A 15,727-nucleotide genomic window follows, 5' to 3' on the forward strand; every position below is an offset into this window, starting at 1 on the left:
AATGCTATAAAAATTTGGGAACTTTGAAAAGTTTTACCCTATCACACCTGATGAATTTTATGTGTTTTCACATATTGTACTGTATGTACAATACAGTTTTGTCATTCCCAGCCTCCTCGTTAGTCCAGTTACTGGGTTAAGTGGTTATTGATGAATCTGTGTATCTGCATGGAATGTTATTAGGGAAAATTCAGTTTCCCTGAATGACGTGACTATACATGTCTGCAGGTGTCAGTTTTGACTTCCATCTTAAATTAGAAAATGGTATCATTTGGACATTTTGGGTTTTCGTTTGGAGGATTGTTATCTGTTTTTTAACTTAAGATGAATATATAGCAGATCCTTATAGTTCTGCTGTGGAGGAAAGACTGAAGTGCTCAGGACGTGTAGAAGTTAGTACTTACTCAGATCCATGCACACTGGACACAAGCTAGGTTTAAGCTTCCATGCTTGAGATTGTGGCATTAACTGTCACAGGATTACTGATATGTAGTCATTTTTTTTCACCCAAAACTAGATCTTCTTTCATGCTCTTTATCCTGAGTGTTGCAGATGCTTGATTTCATTTTTGTATAATACCACCCATTTTCCACTAAAGACCGGTCCACCTTTCAACAAATCTAAGACGTTCACTTTATCACTTGAAAAATTAAGCTCAAGCCAAGTGTTGGTGGCTTATACTTGCAGTCCTAGCTATTTGGGAGGTTGAGATCTGTGGATCAAGGTTTGAAGCCAGCCTGGGCAGGAAAATCCATGAGACTCTTATCTTTTAACAACCAAAAAGTCAGAAGCGGAGCTGTGGCTCAAGTGGTAGACGCTAGCCTTAAGCATAAAAGTTCATGGATAGCACCCAGAGCCTGATCAAGCCCCGGGACCAGCGTGCACACACGTATGCACATGCACACAGGTGCGAGCACGCACGTGGACACACACCCACACATACATACATATAAAACACTCAGCACATCACATGCTCCTTTTCACTTGGAAAGAATTATCATAACTATTACCTTGCTTTTTAGACAGAGGCAGATTTTCATATAATCAAGGGTAGGGAAACAGATCACACAGGATTTCAGCACAACTAATGACAAACTCAGGCCTGAGGGCTGTTCTTATCAGCTGGCTGTGAAATATGTGCTGCTGTGGGAAGTTAATTTTTTTGTGTTTGGGATTTCTTCTCATTTATTTCAGTTTGGTTTTTTACCCTGCTTAGTCAAAACTGCATGAAGTAAACCTATGAATTTAAGAGGCGCTTACTGTGTCTATGGTTTCCCCACTGTACATTCTTGGAATTCTCTTCTTTTATGTTCTGTCATCACAGTGTCAATATGTGCCATTCCATTTTTATTAGTTTCCTTAATCGTGTTGGCAGTGTTTTTGTACCACGTAGGGAACCCTTTTTAGCAAAAGGATCAGAAATTTCTGCAGATGGAGAGTAATGAGAAGAGATTAGATTTACCAAAGATTAAAATATAAATCTTTAGTAGTTAAAAGTATGTGGCATTGGCACAAGACTAGACTGACAGATCAGTGTGACAACCAGAAGGGGAGCTCAGTATATATAGAAATTTAACACATTATCAAAGAAGCATTTAAATCAGCAAAGGAAAGGAAGATTATCCCAAAAATGATGTTGAAGCCACTGAGTAAAAACATCTGAAAGAAATTAGGTTGGATCTTTTGCTTCATACCCAAATAAATTCCAGATGAAGCATAAATGTAAATGTAAAGTTATGATCTATAAAAATACTAGAAAAAGTATGTTTTTATAATTTTCAAATGAGAGTGGCTTCTTTAATTATTGTGCAGAGACCAGATCCCTTCTTGAAAACTGATGGTTTTGACCACGTATCAGATTTCCACAAGGAGTAAAAGTACAACGTTCTAGGAAAATAACAGAAACATTTACAAGCCAGGAGCTAATTTCCTTAATAGATAAAGAGTTTTTTAGTAAGGCCAGCAGTAACAAAACAGACTAGTTTTATTGTAAAGCAAACGTATATTCCTCTACATGCATAGAACATTTTACATAAATTAAAACCGATGAAATGCCATTTTCAGGTGGGCAGAGATGGAAAGTTTTGATAGTGTGAAGTAAGCATGTGGAGGAAATTAGAGTGTAGATACCTAACATTATTGATGGAAATCTAAAATGGCACAACTTCTGGGGAAAATGTTTGGTACTGTAAAAATTAAAACACTTCACCCAGTGATTACAGTTCAAAGACTTTATCCTAACCCATTCTACAAATGATGGAACAGCAAGATTGCTGTTCTAGCTAACACTCTGTCATTTTAAACATCAGCATCTGCCTTCTACGTGGTCCAAGTCTTGCCAATTTTTTATTTTTCTAACTTACTGAATTTTAACCATTTGAGTAAGAGCTACATTAGTAACTTTTAAGATTTTAAGGTACATTTCTCATAACTAATGGTGTTAAACATCTTTTTCTTGTGCTTATTAGACAGAGATCTTGGGTAAAGTGTTTAAGTGATTTGTTTAAAATTTTTACTTAAAACAAAAGTGAAATTTTTAAAATTAAAATTTTGAAATTAAAACTTTAAAAATTTTAAACAAATCACTTTACTGAGCAGTTAAAATTTTACATATGTTCTAGATCTAAGTCTGCTGTCTAATATATGGCTTGTGAGTAAATTTCCCAATTTTTGGCTTGCCTACTTAATAATCGTAGTATAGTATAATAGTATAGTATGAAGCCCAAGGTACCAGATTTTCTTCTGTTGAAAAAAATAATTTTGTATGTGCTTAAAAAAAATCTGTATACTGCAGACCAAGAAAATTCTTTTTCCTACAAGTTTTTTTTAACCTTTATTTTAGCTTTTCTTAATATCAGATTTCTTAATAAAAGAGTTAGAGCTACTGCCTTACACTGCTTTCTCGTTTTTTCAGATTTAGTAATATGTTGACATTATCATGTCATGCTTTCTCTTCTCTGAATTAATGTAGAGATGAACTACTTTAGATTAAAAAAAAAAAAGTAGTCCTGGAATTCATTGCTTTCAATAAGATAAGTAGCAGTAGAATACCTGACTTGATTCGCAGTTGTTTATTACGAATTCATTTGCACATAATTCAATTGCATAATGTTGGAATGTGATGTAAAACCACCCTAAGCCAGTAAGATGATCATGGGTACAGTGAGCACACGCTGAGCTGGAGACTGGAGTGCTAGGTTCTGTCCTGTCTCCTGCTTCTACTGGAATGAAGGGCAACAGTAGCCTTTCCTTCCATCTGACATGATGTCCAAAATATACTAGGCCCTCAGAATCTGGTCCTACCGTACCTTTTCATTGCTGCAGTGACCTGCTCTTTCCTCTCCTTCAGTTACCTGCTGCTTGGCTGAACTCTTGTCTTTGCTTGTGCTGTTCCTTTAACCAGACTGCTTGCATTCCTTTCCATCCTGCCTATATAGTCTTTTAAGCTTCCAGTAAAATTCCACATCCTTCTTGAACCTTCTTAGTAGCCTCTTAAGAGTGAATGTGTCTTTGCACTTTGTTTATATATAGCCGGCCTGCCATTCACTTTATACCTTTGTGATGCACAGTAGGCTTCTTCTGTCTTTCCCTCCCTCCCTCCCTCCCTTCTCTCCCCCTTCCCTGTTTGTTAGTATATATAATAGGTTTCACTATTTTCATACGTGTATATGATGTACCCTTATGACCTTTTCTTGTTCTCTTCTCTTCTCTCCTTCTGCTCTGCTCCTTGGCTTTTCCCAAATAGTGTTACTTGCCTTTCCTATGAGGAGCAGTGTACTAGTAAGGAGCCCTTAAGTTAGCAGTATTCTTTGAGGTGGGTTTACACTAGATAGTGGTCCTCAAACTGGTATGATCCATTTGCTGCTTTGTGAAAACAGTTTTGGCAGTCCAAGGGCATCATACAGTAGTAAGTTAACATGGGTAAACATACTATGTTTACTGCTTTCACTTAACTTGTATCATTCTGTTTGTTATCTGTATGTTACCCATAAGTGAATGACTTTTTTTTCTTTATCATGTATTATATAACTTAATTTACATTTGGGGTGTGCAATTAAGTTTAAAAATATAAACTATTTTCATGAAATAGAATTTTTGAAGAAAGCTTAGAGGATCTTAAATGTTTACTTTGAACTTTTATTGTCTTTTTATTTTAATTGTATATTTCCTAGTTTAGATTGCTTATAGAATTATGTTGCTGGGCTGGGAAAGTGGCTCAGTGGTAGAGCGCTTGCCTTGCATGCCTGAGGCCCTGGGTTTGATTCCTCAGCACCACATAAGCAAAAAGAAAAAACAAAGCCGGAAGTGGCACTGTGGCTCAAGTGGTAGAGCGCTAGCCTTGAGCTGAAGAGCTGAGGGGCAGCACCCAGGCCGAGTTCAAACCCCACGACCAGACCAAAAAAAAAGAATTATGTTGCTAAGACAGCATTTTTTGTACATTTTTTATTGTAAAAATACTGTATAGAGGGGTTACAGTTACATGAGCAAGGTAATGAGTACATTTCCTTTTGAGCATTGTTGCCTCCTCCTTTGTTTCCCCCCATCATCCCTTCCCTCCCACCTCCACAACTTATCTCCCCCCACAAGACAGCATTTTTAACACATTAGAATAGAATAATTATTAACAGTACCAGTTAAATATTTATGAAATTCATTTTGTAAAGTAAGTTCACTTTATACAGTTTTCTGTTGTGTTCAATCTGTTATTCATTAGATTTTAAAACTTGATTAGTGGTGTTCTTTAATTTTATTTTTATTTATTTTTTTTGCTGGTCCTGGGGCTTGAACTCAGGACCTGGGTGCTGTCTCTGAGCTGCTTTTGCTCAGGGCTAGTGCTCTACCATTTGAGCCACAGCACCACTTCCATAAAAACTTAATTTTGAAGCTAGGTAGTTTTAACAATCATTTCAGCAAGAATTATTTAAATATTTCTTATAAAAGAGTGTAGAAGCCAGGTACAGGTGGCTCATGCCTATAATCCTAGCTACTCAAGAACCTGAGATCTGAGGACCGTGGTTCAAAGCCAGCCTGGGCAGGAAAGGCCATGAAACTCTTTAACTCCAATAAGCCACCAGAAAACGAAGTGGCACTGTGGCTCAAGTGGAAGAGCACTAGCCTTGAGCTGAAGAGCTCAGGGACAGCACTCAGGCCCAGAGTTCAGGCCCTATGACCAACAACAACAATAACAACAATAGTGTAGAACTAAAAGCTTCCAAATTAACCAATGCCTAAATGTCAATGCACCACTTTTAGAGAGCCCTTCTTGAGATGGGGGACGGGGGTTGGCCAATGGTATGGTATAGTATAGTGTATTTATGGTCAAATAGTTTCTGGTTGACTAATTTGTGATTCAGCCTTTTCTGGTGTGCCTGGAGCCTCGGAAGTCAGGAGTTGCTATATTAATAATGCCTGTGCCTTTTTTCTTATACTCCATAGGGTCAGTATAGACCTTCGGACTTGCTGTGTCCTGAGACCTATGTGTGGGTACCCATCGAGCAGTGCCTGTCTTCACTTGAAAACTCCAAGTATTGTCGTTTCAATCAGGACCCAGAAGCAGGTATGTTTGGAGCATAGCTCATGAGGAAATTGTTACCTTTGTTTTCACAATCCATATGTGTGTCTGTGTCTCTTTGTAGGGGCTGTGGAGCTTTTTATATATTGTAGAGTGGGAATGAGTACATTTGCACACGTGTGTGTATAAGATGGGCATGTCCTGATAGATTGGCTTTTATGTGCTTTGCAGGCTGTGATACCAATATCCAGTTCTTTTAGTTACCCCAGTACTTAAAATCTGTTCACTAGATTGATTATGTGCAAATGTAGGGAAAAATAGAAATATTGACCAATTTCTGCATAAAGTTACAAGATGGTGTCATGGAAGCAAACAGGCTGTGAAGGTTTTGCAACAATTCTTCATTAGATTTCTGATTTGTGTCCCTGTTCCCTCTCCCATTTCCTGCCTAGTGGATCCCCAGCCATATTTTGTTTCCTATTACTCTCCATTAGGCATTAGTACAAACACTAAAAGAATATCCTTAGAATCAAACTTCCCTGGTATACCAATGGGTATACTGTGTGCTCTTAAGCAATAGCTTCACATTCCTCGCTTTTAACCATTAAAATAGTCAGACCTAAATGACCAAAGTATGTTGTGTGCATACATGGAACGTCATTGTGAAATACAAGTTTCATAGAATTCATGTGCGTTAATAAAAACAGTAACAGAGCCTGTCTTATTGAGATGTAGTAAAGATTACAGTAAGATAGGCATGCTAAGATCCTCCTAGTTTAGAAGATTGATTACGTAGCTGCCACAGGCTTTAGTATGTGCCTGCTTTTCTATCTTCTATATGTGTATTCTGTTTACTTCCCTGTAGTCTAGTGCTCTGGGAATTAGTCTGTGCTGTGTGAAGTTGCCATGAGTTTGTATGCTTTTGGTATGGGTTCCTTGTATTATATTAACAGGTGTAGCTTCCCCAGACTAAGGTTCTTTGACATTCCAAACTGTGCTGAGCTTTGAGTTGGCCTGAACTACCATAGAGGAAATGTGTGAGCATACACATTTTTGCTAATCACCTGTGATCCCCAAGCAAAGCAGGAGCTGGCTGCAGTGGCCCACCCTGTTGTGATCCTAGCTCTTGGGAGGCTGAGATGGGGAAGATCACAATTTGAGGCTAGCCTGGGCAAAAAGTTAGCAAGGCCTCCTGTCAGCCAAAAGAATATGGGCAGTGGTGTGGTCTGTTCATCGTAGCCATGCAGGAATTGTAAGTAGAATCATGTCCAGGCTAGCCCAGGCCAGAATCAAGACCCTACTTGAAAAATAATGAAAGCACAAAAGGCTTTGGGCAGGACCCAAGTGTTAGGGCACCTTCCTGACCTGAATGAGGTCCTTAGTTCTAACCCCAATACAGTACTACAGAAAAAAAATAAAATAAAGGAGAGGAATGAGAAGACCTCATAAAAAATAGTAAATGGAGAGAATACAATGAAAAGACAAAAGAGCAAGGAGAGTAATATAAGGATTTCCTTAGTCCTAAGGTGTATATTTTTTCTCATAATTTGATTTTCATGTAAAAATTGGTTTATGTAATGTATTTTGTTATCTTCTTAAAAAGCTGTTATGAAAACAAGGGTGGTACTACCGTGGCAGCTTCAAAGAACCTGGTACTGAGTGGCCCTCAGACCAGCTGGGTCACACCAGGCTCCCAGGGTTGGACCCAGGGTTCCCAGACATTTAGGCTTTGTAGAGTAGACAGAGCTTTATCTTTACCACACCTTAAGTTATTAATCAGAATGTGATTGTTTCATTTTCATTCCTAGTTACACTTCATTGATCAGACAGATACATTGCTTTAAAAATTCATTAAAGTAATCTATCAGCTCTGAATTCAGGCCCATAGCCAAAGCAAAATGTTGTGGAAATATATCTACTCCTCCCTCTCTCAGCTTTTCTCCAGGTCAGCTTGAAGCCTGTTCCTTATACAGAAAACTGCTAAAAAGCCTTGTTGAATTATTTCATATTCATATATCAAAGATTATAAGTTCCTTCCAGCTAAGCAGTAATTCTAATCTTGAATTTGTTTCATCTCTTCTTTCTGCTTAATTTGTTTTAAAGGTTGCTACTTTTTCTTACATACTTAATGATTAAAGAAATGCTAAGTTCTTGTTACTTTATAATATTGAGATGATGACTGGATAATTTCTTTTTTTTATTGTGAAAATACTGTACAGAGGAGTTACAATTACATGGGCAAGATAATGAGTACATTTCTTTTCAAGTATTGTAGCCTTCTCCTTTGTTTCCCCTTTCCATCCCTTCCCATCCTCCCCCGACTGGATAATTTCTGTGCACTGACTGGGTATCAAGTACATAGTCAGCTTATATATTTTAAAATTATTTTCTAAAATAAGTACTAATAAGCAATTTTATGGCACAGAAGAGTTTTAAGTCTGATATTGATATAATATGTTTTTGTTTATCAAGAATGTACTATTGCTGGGCACCAGTGGCTCACACCTGTTAATCCTAGATACTCAGGAGGCTGAGATCTGAGGATCACAGTTTGAAACCAGCCTAGGGCAGGGAAGTCGGAGAGACTCTTATATCCAGTTAATCACAGAAAAAGCTGGAAGTGGAGCTATGGTTCAAGTGGTAGAACGCTAGCCTTGAGTTAAAGGAGCTCAGGAACAGTGCTCAAGCCTAGAGTTCAAGCCCCAGGACTGGACAAAAAAAAAAAAAAGTGAGTGATGGGCAAATAGCATGTTCTCCCTATAACTTACTAGCTTCTGCTTCTCTTGCAGTAGCTCATTGTATTGCTCACTGTTTATAGAGTTCCTTTACAGAACTCAAAGCAAATTTAAGACGAGCTCCTCAAAGAACATAAAGATCCCTTCCCATATGTGGAGTCTTTGGGACTTTGAAGCAAATAACACACAGTTTTTATCAACTCTAGATACTATTTGGAATCAGACTGTGTCCTGTGGTTTTTGGAAATTAAAATGCAGTTCTGTATTGGAGAGTATTGAGCCTGCTGTGGAACACGGTCATGGGAGATTTAAGTAGCAGTCTGTGAGAAACTCTCTGCTTCTCGAGGGCCAGTTTAGCTTTTGTATGATTATCCACACTCTGACTCTCACGTGGCTGTCAGGTGAGTCAGCGTGGTGCTGTGCTCACTGAGGCTCATTTCTCCTCGCAGCTGTCCATGATCAGTTATTCTGTGTGAGTGAGCGGATCACCATAGCCCTCTGTGAAAGTGTTGCAGTGTACGTAGTCTTGTCCAGAGGCTTCTGTGTTGATGATAGAATTTTACCTTGATGACTCGGTTTATGCCTAGCTTGCATACTTATCTTAGCACTGAAGGGCATAATTGTATTCTTATTATAGTGCCCCTTGCCCCTTTTCATTGTTAAAATGTTTTGGTTCATGGTAGGCATGAAATGAAAAAGAACATCAAAAGCATGAGGTCATTTGGTGGGTTGTCAGAAAAGTTACTTTCTATCCTAAATTGCTCTGTGTTGCTTGAAATCCCTCTCCCAGCACCTTGTAGATCCTTGGCCCTGCTCCTGTACCTGTCTTCCTTTCCTTGGAGATTGGGGGATCTGTGATTAATTGTTCTACTAATAAGTCTGTGTAAAAATGAACCCTAAGATATGTATTCAAATGTCTTTTTTTTCTTTCATGCGATTGTTTCTAACACATTTATAAGATTATTTCTTTGTTGCTTTGTATGTCCCTCCCCCACAGTATAACCCCTGCTTTTGATGTCGGTATAATTTGTGGAGGGGAAGGGGAAAAACAAATCGTTTAAATAGGGATACAGGTGGACCCATTGCAACAATGAGATGTACAAGTTGTTATGTCGATAACGTACTTTACAACTTTGGGGCGGGGGGGGGCGCAGGAAGGATTGGGTGGGGGGAGGATGGGAAGGGGAAACAAAGGAGGAGGCTACAATGCTTGATAAGAAATGTACTCATTATCTTGCCCATGTAATTATAACCCCTCTGTACAGTATTTTCACACAAAAAAATAATAAAAAACCTTTACTTACTACTTTGTGCCAAATGGAAGTAACTTGGAAAATTCTTAAAAAATCACCTTGCTCATTGATAAATCTTTTGTTTTTTAATTTAGGGCTTCTACCTAGTCCAGAGTTAGGAGTTAGGTTTTGCTTCTGTCACTTCTGCTTATGTGGTGCTGAGAAATCGAACCCAGGGTCTTATTCATGCAAGGCAAGCACTCTGCCACTGAGCCACCTTCCCAGCCGTCTCAAACAATTGTCTGTTAGATTGTTTTTTACATTGACAGCTAGAAATATATGTGTTCCAAAAGTTCTGCATCACAAACACATCTTACTTTCTTTGCTTTAGTTGTTTTTTTAAAAAAATAACTCTAGTCAAAAATTTGCCCAAATGTGAAAAGGATGTAGCTCCATGGTAGAGTGCTTGCTTAGAATGCACAAGGGACCAGGTTCAGTTTTTAAAATGTGCCCGAATCCAAATGTTCAAAATGTAAAAATGATTTGTCATCCTGCAGTATAGCATTAGTCATCGTTAGTGGTTATGCTCTCCTTTGACCTTTTCCTATGAATATGTCTGTACATTTATTTATTATTTTCATCGTGGGCTTGAACTCTGGGCTGGGCTATCCCTGAACTCTTCAGCTCACTCTACCACTTGAGCCACAGCACCCCTTCCGGTTTTTCTGCTAGTTAATTGGAGATGAGACTTTCCTGACCAGGCTGGCTTTGGACTGCAGTCCTCAGGAGATCTCAGCCTCCTGAGTAGCTAGGATTACAGTCGTGAGCCACTGGTGCCCTGCTTCGGTACATAAGCAAAGTGAGTCACGCTGTATGGGGACTGAGGCCTGAACTGTAGCAGGGTCTTGGGTGCTCAGTCTCACTCAGCTTCCTTGCTCATTGCTGGAACTCTGCTGCTTGAGCCATGCTTCTAATTTGGCCTTTGCTAGTTAATTAGAGATGGAATCTTACAGAATTTTCCGTTCAGGCTATCTTCTCACTGCCATCCTCTGAGTAGTTAGGATTACAGGTGTGAGCCACTAGCGCCTGGCATGCTATAGAATTTTTTTTATTATAAGTACAAAATTTTTAGAGTCACTTTCAAAAGGATGTATTAGAATATTTTTTGTTTCTACCTTCAGTTACAATAGCGGCATATGCATTTTAGCTCAGATTAATATAGATTTTATATTCCTTTGTGCACACTTGATTGCAAGAAACTTCCAAATTTGTCTCTAAAACAAGCCATACACTATTAATAAAACTTTCAAATTTAAGTTGACTATGAAAATAACAATACCCAATTTGGGCTTGGTGCTTTATACATTCTCCTTTGCAGACTTTTTAGGACATCATAACTCTTCCCACCAGTTGCTGAAAACATAACTAATGAAAGCAGCTTTTCCTTCGTTTGATCCCCAAAAGCGCTAAGGCTCTGATTTGTGTCATTTTATGTTGTATCACAGGGGGCTTCTCTTTTCTCTGTATCTATTCTTTTTCCCCCCTTACTGGCCTGGTTCCCTGGCAGTTTTTCTATGCTTCTGCAGTTTGTCTAACATACATTCTACTCTGATCCTGATGCTGCAGTCTGAGCCTTGGTGTGCGAACTCTGAGCTCTGACTTCACATTTAGGTCCAACTTTTCCAAGTGAATAATTCTGTCTCTTCTAACAAGTAGGTTGTTACATGTGACAATTGGTTAAGAAAGAATGTAATCAAATCGCTCCATAGAACTTTATAATGATAGTAGTGCTATTTGAACTTTTTCATTGGAATTTTTCTCACCTGTCATCTGTATGAGCCTTATAAAACCAAAGCAAATTTTTGCTCATATAGAAGCTTTGATCTTCATTTTAAATTAAGGCCATGTAATTCCTCAAACCTTTGAATTAAACCAAAACTTTTTTTTTCAGGTTAATGACATTGCTTAATTTTTTTACCTTGACCTGTATATACTTTGAAGTTAAGAATATTAGGAATGTGGGGGTCTTACATACTGTGACAGACTGACTAAATGTGAATTGGTTTATTTGAACCAATTTGTTAAATTTATATGATACTTGTCATTTAAAATATGTGTTTTTTACCAGGCACTTTTGGTTCATGCCTGTAATCCTAGCTGAGCTCTGAGAACTGAAGTTCAAAGCCAGCCAGGGCAGGAAAATCCATGAGGTTCCTGTCTCCAGTTAGATACCAAAAAAGCCAGAAGTGGAGCTGTGGCTCAATTGGTAGAATGCTAGCATTGAGCAAAAATGCTTAAGAACAGAGCCCCGGAGCTGAGTTTAAGTATATGTTTTTTATAGCTACTTGGAGTCCACATTGAACTGTATTTTTAATATGTTAGTGAATATACGCTTCCAGCTTCTTAATAAATATCTTTTAAAAAGTCTTTGGAATGTTAAATCCATTATTGTGAATCTTTTGATAAAATAAAGGGCCTTTGCTTTTGTAACTCTTTATTTTTTGTTTTTATTTTTTGTCGGTCGTGGGGCTTGAGCTCTGGGCCTGGGCGCTGTCCCTGTGCTCTCCAGCTCAAGGCGAGCACACTACTTCTTGTGCCACAGCGCCACTTCCAGTTTTCTGGTGGTTAATTGGAGATAAGAGTCTCATAGACTTTCCTGCCCCCGCTGACTTTTAACTGCGATCCTAGATCTCAGCCTCCTGAGGAGCTAGGAGTACAGGTGTGAGCCACCCACCGTTCCTGGCTAGATTTATTCCTTATGTGACAGAAGTGGCCTAAATCAGTGCTGTGATGAGGGGCCACTGTGTAGAGGCACAGGCACATGTGACCTCCTCTGATGGGGCACAGCCACAAACCCAGACTCATCAAAAATACATACAGCCATGATAACGACGATTTGCCTTGTGAAGGTTAAAATGTATATGTGACTTTAAGTATCACTATTCCACAGTTTATGCAATTTATGACATCGACTGTTTCGTAGAATGAGAACTTCTTTGTAAAACTACTTAAAGATAATAAAAAAAATTAAAAATACATACAAAGTGACCTTCAGACTTGTGTGTATCAGCTATCTGTGAGGCCAGAATGGATTTTGTGTTTTGGTTTGGGTTCCATCCCTAAAATATTCCCAAATTTACTGTCTGAAACCCTTTTGGAAGGTTGTCCAAACCTTTTTCTTTCTCCCTGGTTTGGAGACAGGGTCTCACTAATAAGTCCGTGCTGATTCTGAGTTCTCAGTCACCTGCCTCAATCTCCCAAGCCTGGGATTTCAATCATAGCTGGCTGGTGCCAAGCATTTTTGGATCAGGAACACTCAGCCAGTCCTAGGCATTTAGCTTAAAAAGCAATTGTTGTTCCATGCTTTTGCTTTTGTGGTAATAGTTGTTCAATGTTTCGTTTTGTGGATATAATGTAACTTAATTCTACAGCCACAGGCCACAGGCCCTGCCATGAGCATCTGTAAGTACACAGGATGCTTTTCAATGTCATAAAGATGTTGAAGAAAACACTGGTGCTTGGCGTCAATTCAGACTAGTTTTTAAATCAGAACTTCTGGGTAGCAGTTCTGGAGATATTTTGGTATTTTAAAAATCCTCAGTTGACCCCAATATGGAGGCTGGCACGAGGGCCATGCTGTGACTAAATGATGGTTCTTAAAAGTGAATTTGCTTTACCTGACAGTACCTTATGCTCTACATTAAGACCAACTCCACATAATAGAAACCTGGAAGAATGGCTTACAGTATGTTGTATGTGAGTCTGTACACAGAGGCAGCCAGGGTTGACATGGCAGCAGCACTGTCACATGAAGCCTGCTGTTACCCAACTCCTCTCTTCTGTTTTTATTGAACCAAGGTTCAGTCTTATTCTTTACCTGCAAAAGCGCACCTTCAAACACTAGTGCACCTGCCATTACACCAATGTTCTAGGCTAGTCCCTGGAAACTCACAAAATGCTTGTATCTCATTGGCCAGAACTTGTTTGTGAGGCCACATCTGGCTGCAAGGAGGACTGGCATTCTTCTGGGTAGATCTGCCTGATATAAACTAGGGTTATTTTCTTTTTAATGAAAGAAGAGAAAGTCCTATAGCAGCAGCCACCAGCACCCGGGCCACAGTGTCCGTGGAAACTGTGAGATCCTTCCATCTGCCTCTCCCAGAATCAGGCCCAGCTCCTCATACCCACCGAGTCAGCTGAAGCGCCAGACAGGATGCTAACAGAAGCAAGGCAGAGTATTTTTACAGTTGGACCCTTGAAAGATGATGGAGCTGTGTAAACTTTGTTGTGACTCTACTTCAAGTTCACCTCTCACACTGCAGGATGTTTATTACCTTCCAGTGAGGTACTTCCTATTTGTTATTATTAACATGCCAGTGAATGTGCTGGGCACACATATCTGCTAACTAAGAAATACAAGGTATTTGTCACATGGCTTGCTGATCCTCAGTTTTTTGTTATTGCAGTGGATGAAGGTCGAAGCAAGGAACCTGACCGGTTGAAGGTATTTTACAAGAAAGCCATCATGCCTTATGGTGTTTACAAGAAGCACCAGAAAGATCCGAGCGAGGATGCCACGGTACAGCAGTACGCAAGCTTGGTGGGGCAGGCGTGCTCCGAGAGGATGCTGCTGTTTAGGAACTGACGTGCTTTGTGCCCTCTGCTTGTCGCCTCGGCTCCACCCTCCCTGCCATGTACTGTTCACGTCCGCGTCCAGGAGACGCTGCAGCCCCCACCGCGCAGATGGCTTCACGTCGACTGTCCTCCAGCCTTTTTGAAACATTTGTGACAGTGCATTTGTGAGAATCCCATGGTTAATACAAGGTATTTTTTAAATGTGTGATGACCATAGCCCCATAGTGGAGGTCTGTCATTTCAGAAGTTTGTTTCTGGCACAAGATATGCTAAACCTCTCTAATTACTATTTTAGGAAGTAAAATTAAGAATTGAATCCAAGTAATCATCACAGTTATGTTGGTTTTGACTGTCAGAGGAACTCAGACTATTTCCTCGGATACACTGAGTTACTCTTACTTACCAGGACGAAGGCAGGAAGTGCATCTTGTAGACAGCCAGGCTGTGCGCTCACTCAGCATCACTATTTGTGGTAGACCTTGATGTACAGACACTGACAAGAGCTCAGGTTCACACTGAGTATCTGTCTGTCCAGGACAGTCTGATTCCTGTCTGATTTGGGCATCATTTTCCTTCAAGAGTGAATCGTTACTAGTGTTTCCTTGTGTTCTCAAAGTCACCTAGTTTGGACAATAAATTCTGTAACCACCCTAATGACACACTTGTTCTGTCTCTAAAAGTCTAAGCAACAGAAGTTTGAAAGGAAAACACTTTTTGCCTTGATTTAAACCTACCAGAAGGAAGTATATCTGTCCCCATTCCTGGGGCTCTGGACACTTGTAGTTTAGTGAAATCTGGTTAGCGTCCGGCTGCTCTCGGGGCTGGGTGCCAGCCACATTCAAGTCAGTAGGGGTCATTTTGAGCTCTGTCCCTTTTCTGGTCCCCTGGTTGTGAGTTAGGGAATGGATGTTGCCCTTGGGACCTGAAGCAGAGACTAGTCTCTTTTTCCCCCTCACTTGTTTTGTTGAGCACAGGGCCGGGTGCAAGGAGAGCATTAGGCATGGCGAGGTCGGAAGTGAGAGCAGGGAAGCTTTCTCTGCCCTTTCTCAGCAGGTTTCTCTTCGGTTGCCAGTGGCTCTACTATCCAGCCCTCTTTAGACCCTTTTGCCCATTTTTCTGCTTTCTACAGTTCTTTTTTAGAGCCATATAAAACTTCATAGTTTAAATCTCATTACTGATTGTAAACTTTTCTCCAAAATGCACTAAATTTTGATAAACATTAATAGTAACATTTATCAGTTTAGAATTAAAAAGGGAATACCATTTCCTCCGATTACAAACATCCTGTACTCTCAAGGATGCTGGAGGTTTGTAAATCACTCAGGAGAACAATCTCCGAAGGAGCAGGCTTAAATGACTAACTCGAAACTGCCTTCAAAATTGAGAGAACGTTTCCCACATTCAGAAACTAGTCTCTTTTTCCCCTCTAAAGTGAAGATGGCTTCATTTTATGACTTTCATAGATACTCACTGTGAGCAACTAAAATACTAAGGAAAGTAAGAAAGCCAAAGTAATCTGAAATCCTGTCCAGAGAGGGAAAAGAACTGTTGCTATGTACACACACACACATACACACACACACACACACACACACACACACACACACACACAC

General features: G+C 39.6%; 1 protein-coding gene across 1 annotated transcript in view; it reads left to right on the plus strand.

Annotated features, from left to right (window-relative positions):
* Ate1 (arginyltransferase 1) overlaps positions 1-15,721 on the plus strand; it is a 97,961-nt gene extending 82,240 nt beyond the window's left edge. The window contains exons 11-12 of the mRNA XM_013021900.1: positions 5,437-5,557; positions 13,946-15,721. Coding sequence (XP_012877354.1) covers positions 5,437-5,557; positions 13,946-14,124 — 300 coding nt within the window. The 3' untranslated portion in view covers positions 14,125-15,721. The remainder of the gene's footprint in view (positions 1-5,436; positions 5,558-13,945) is intronic.
* Positions 15,722-15,727: the final 6 nt, after the last annotated feature.

This window comes from Dipodomys ordii, unplaced genomic scaffold (genome assembly GCF_000151885.1).
Source record: "Dipodomys ordii isolate 6190 unplaced genomic scaffold, Dord_2.0 Scaffold58, whole genome shotgun sequence".
Lineage (NCBI taxonomy): Eukaryota > Metazoa > Chordata > Mammalia > Rodentia > Heteromyidae > Dipodomys > Dipodomys ordii.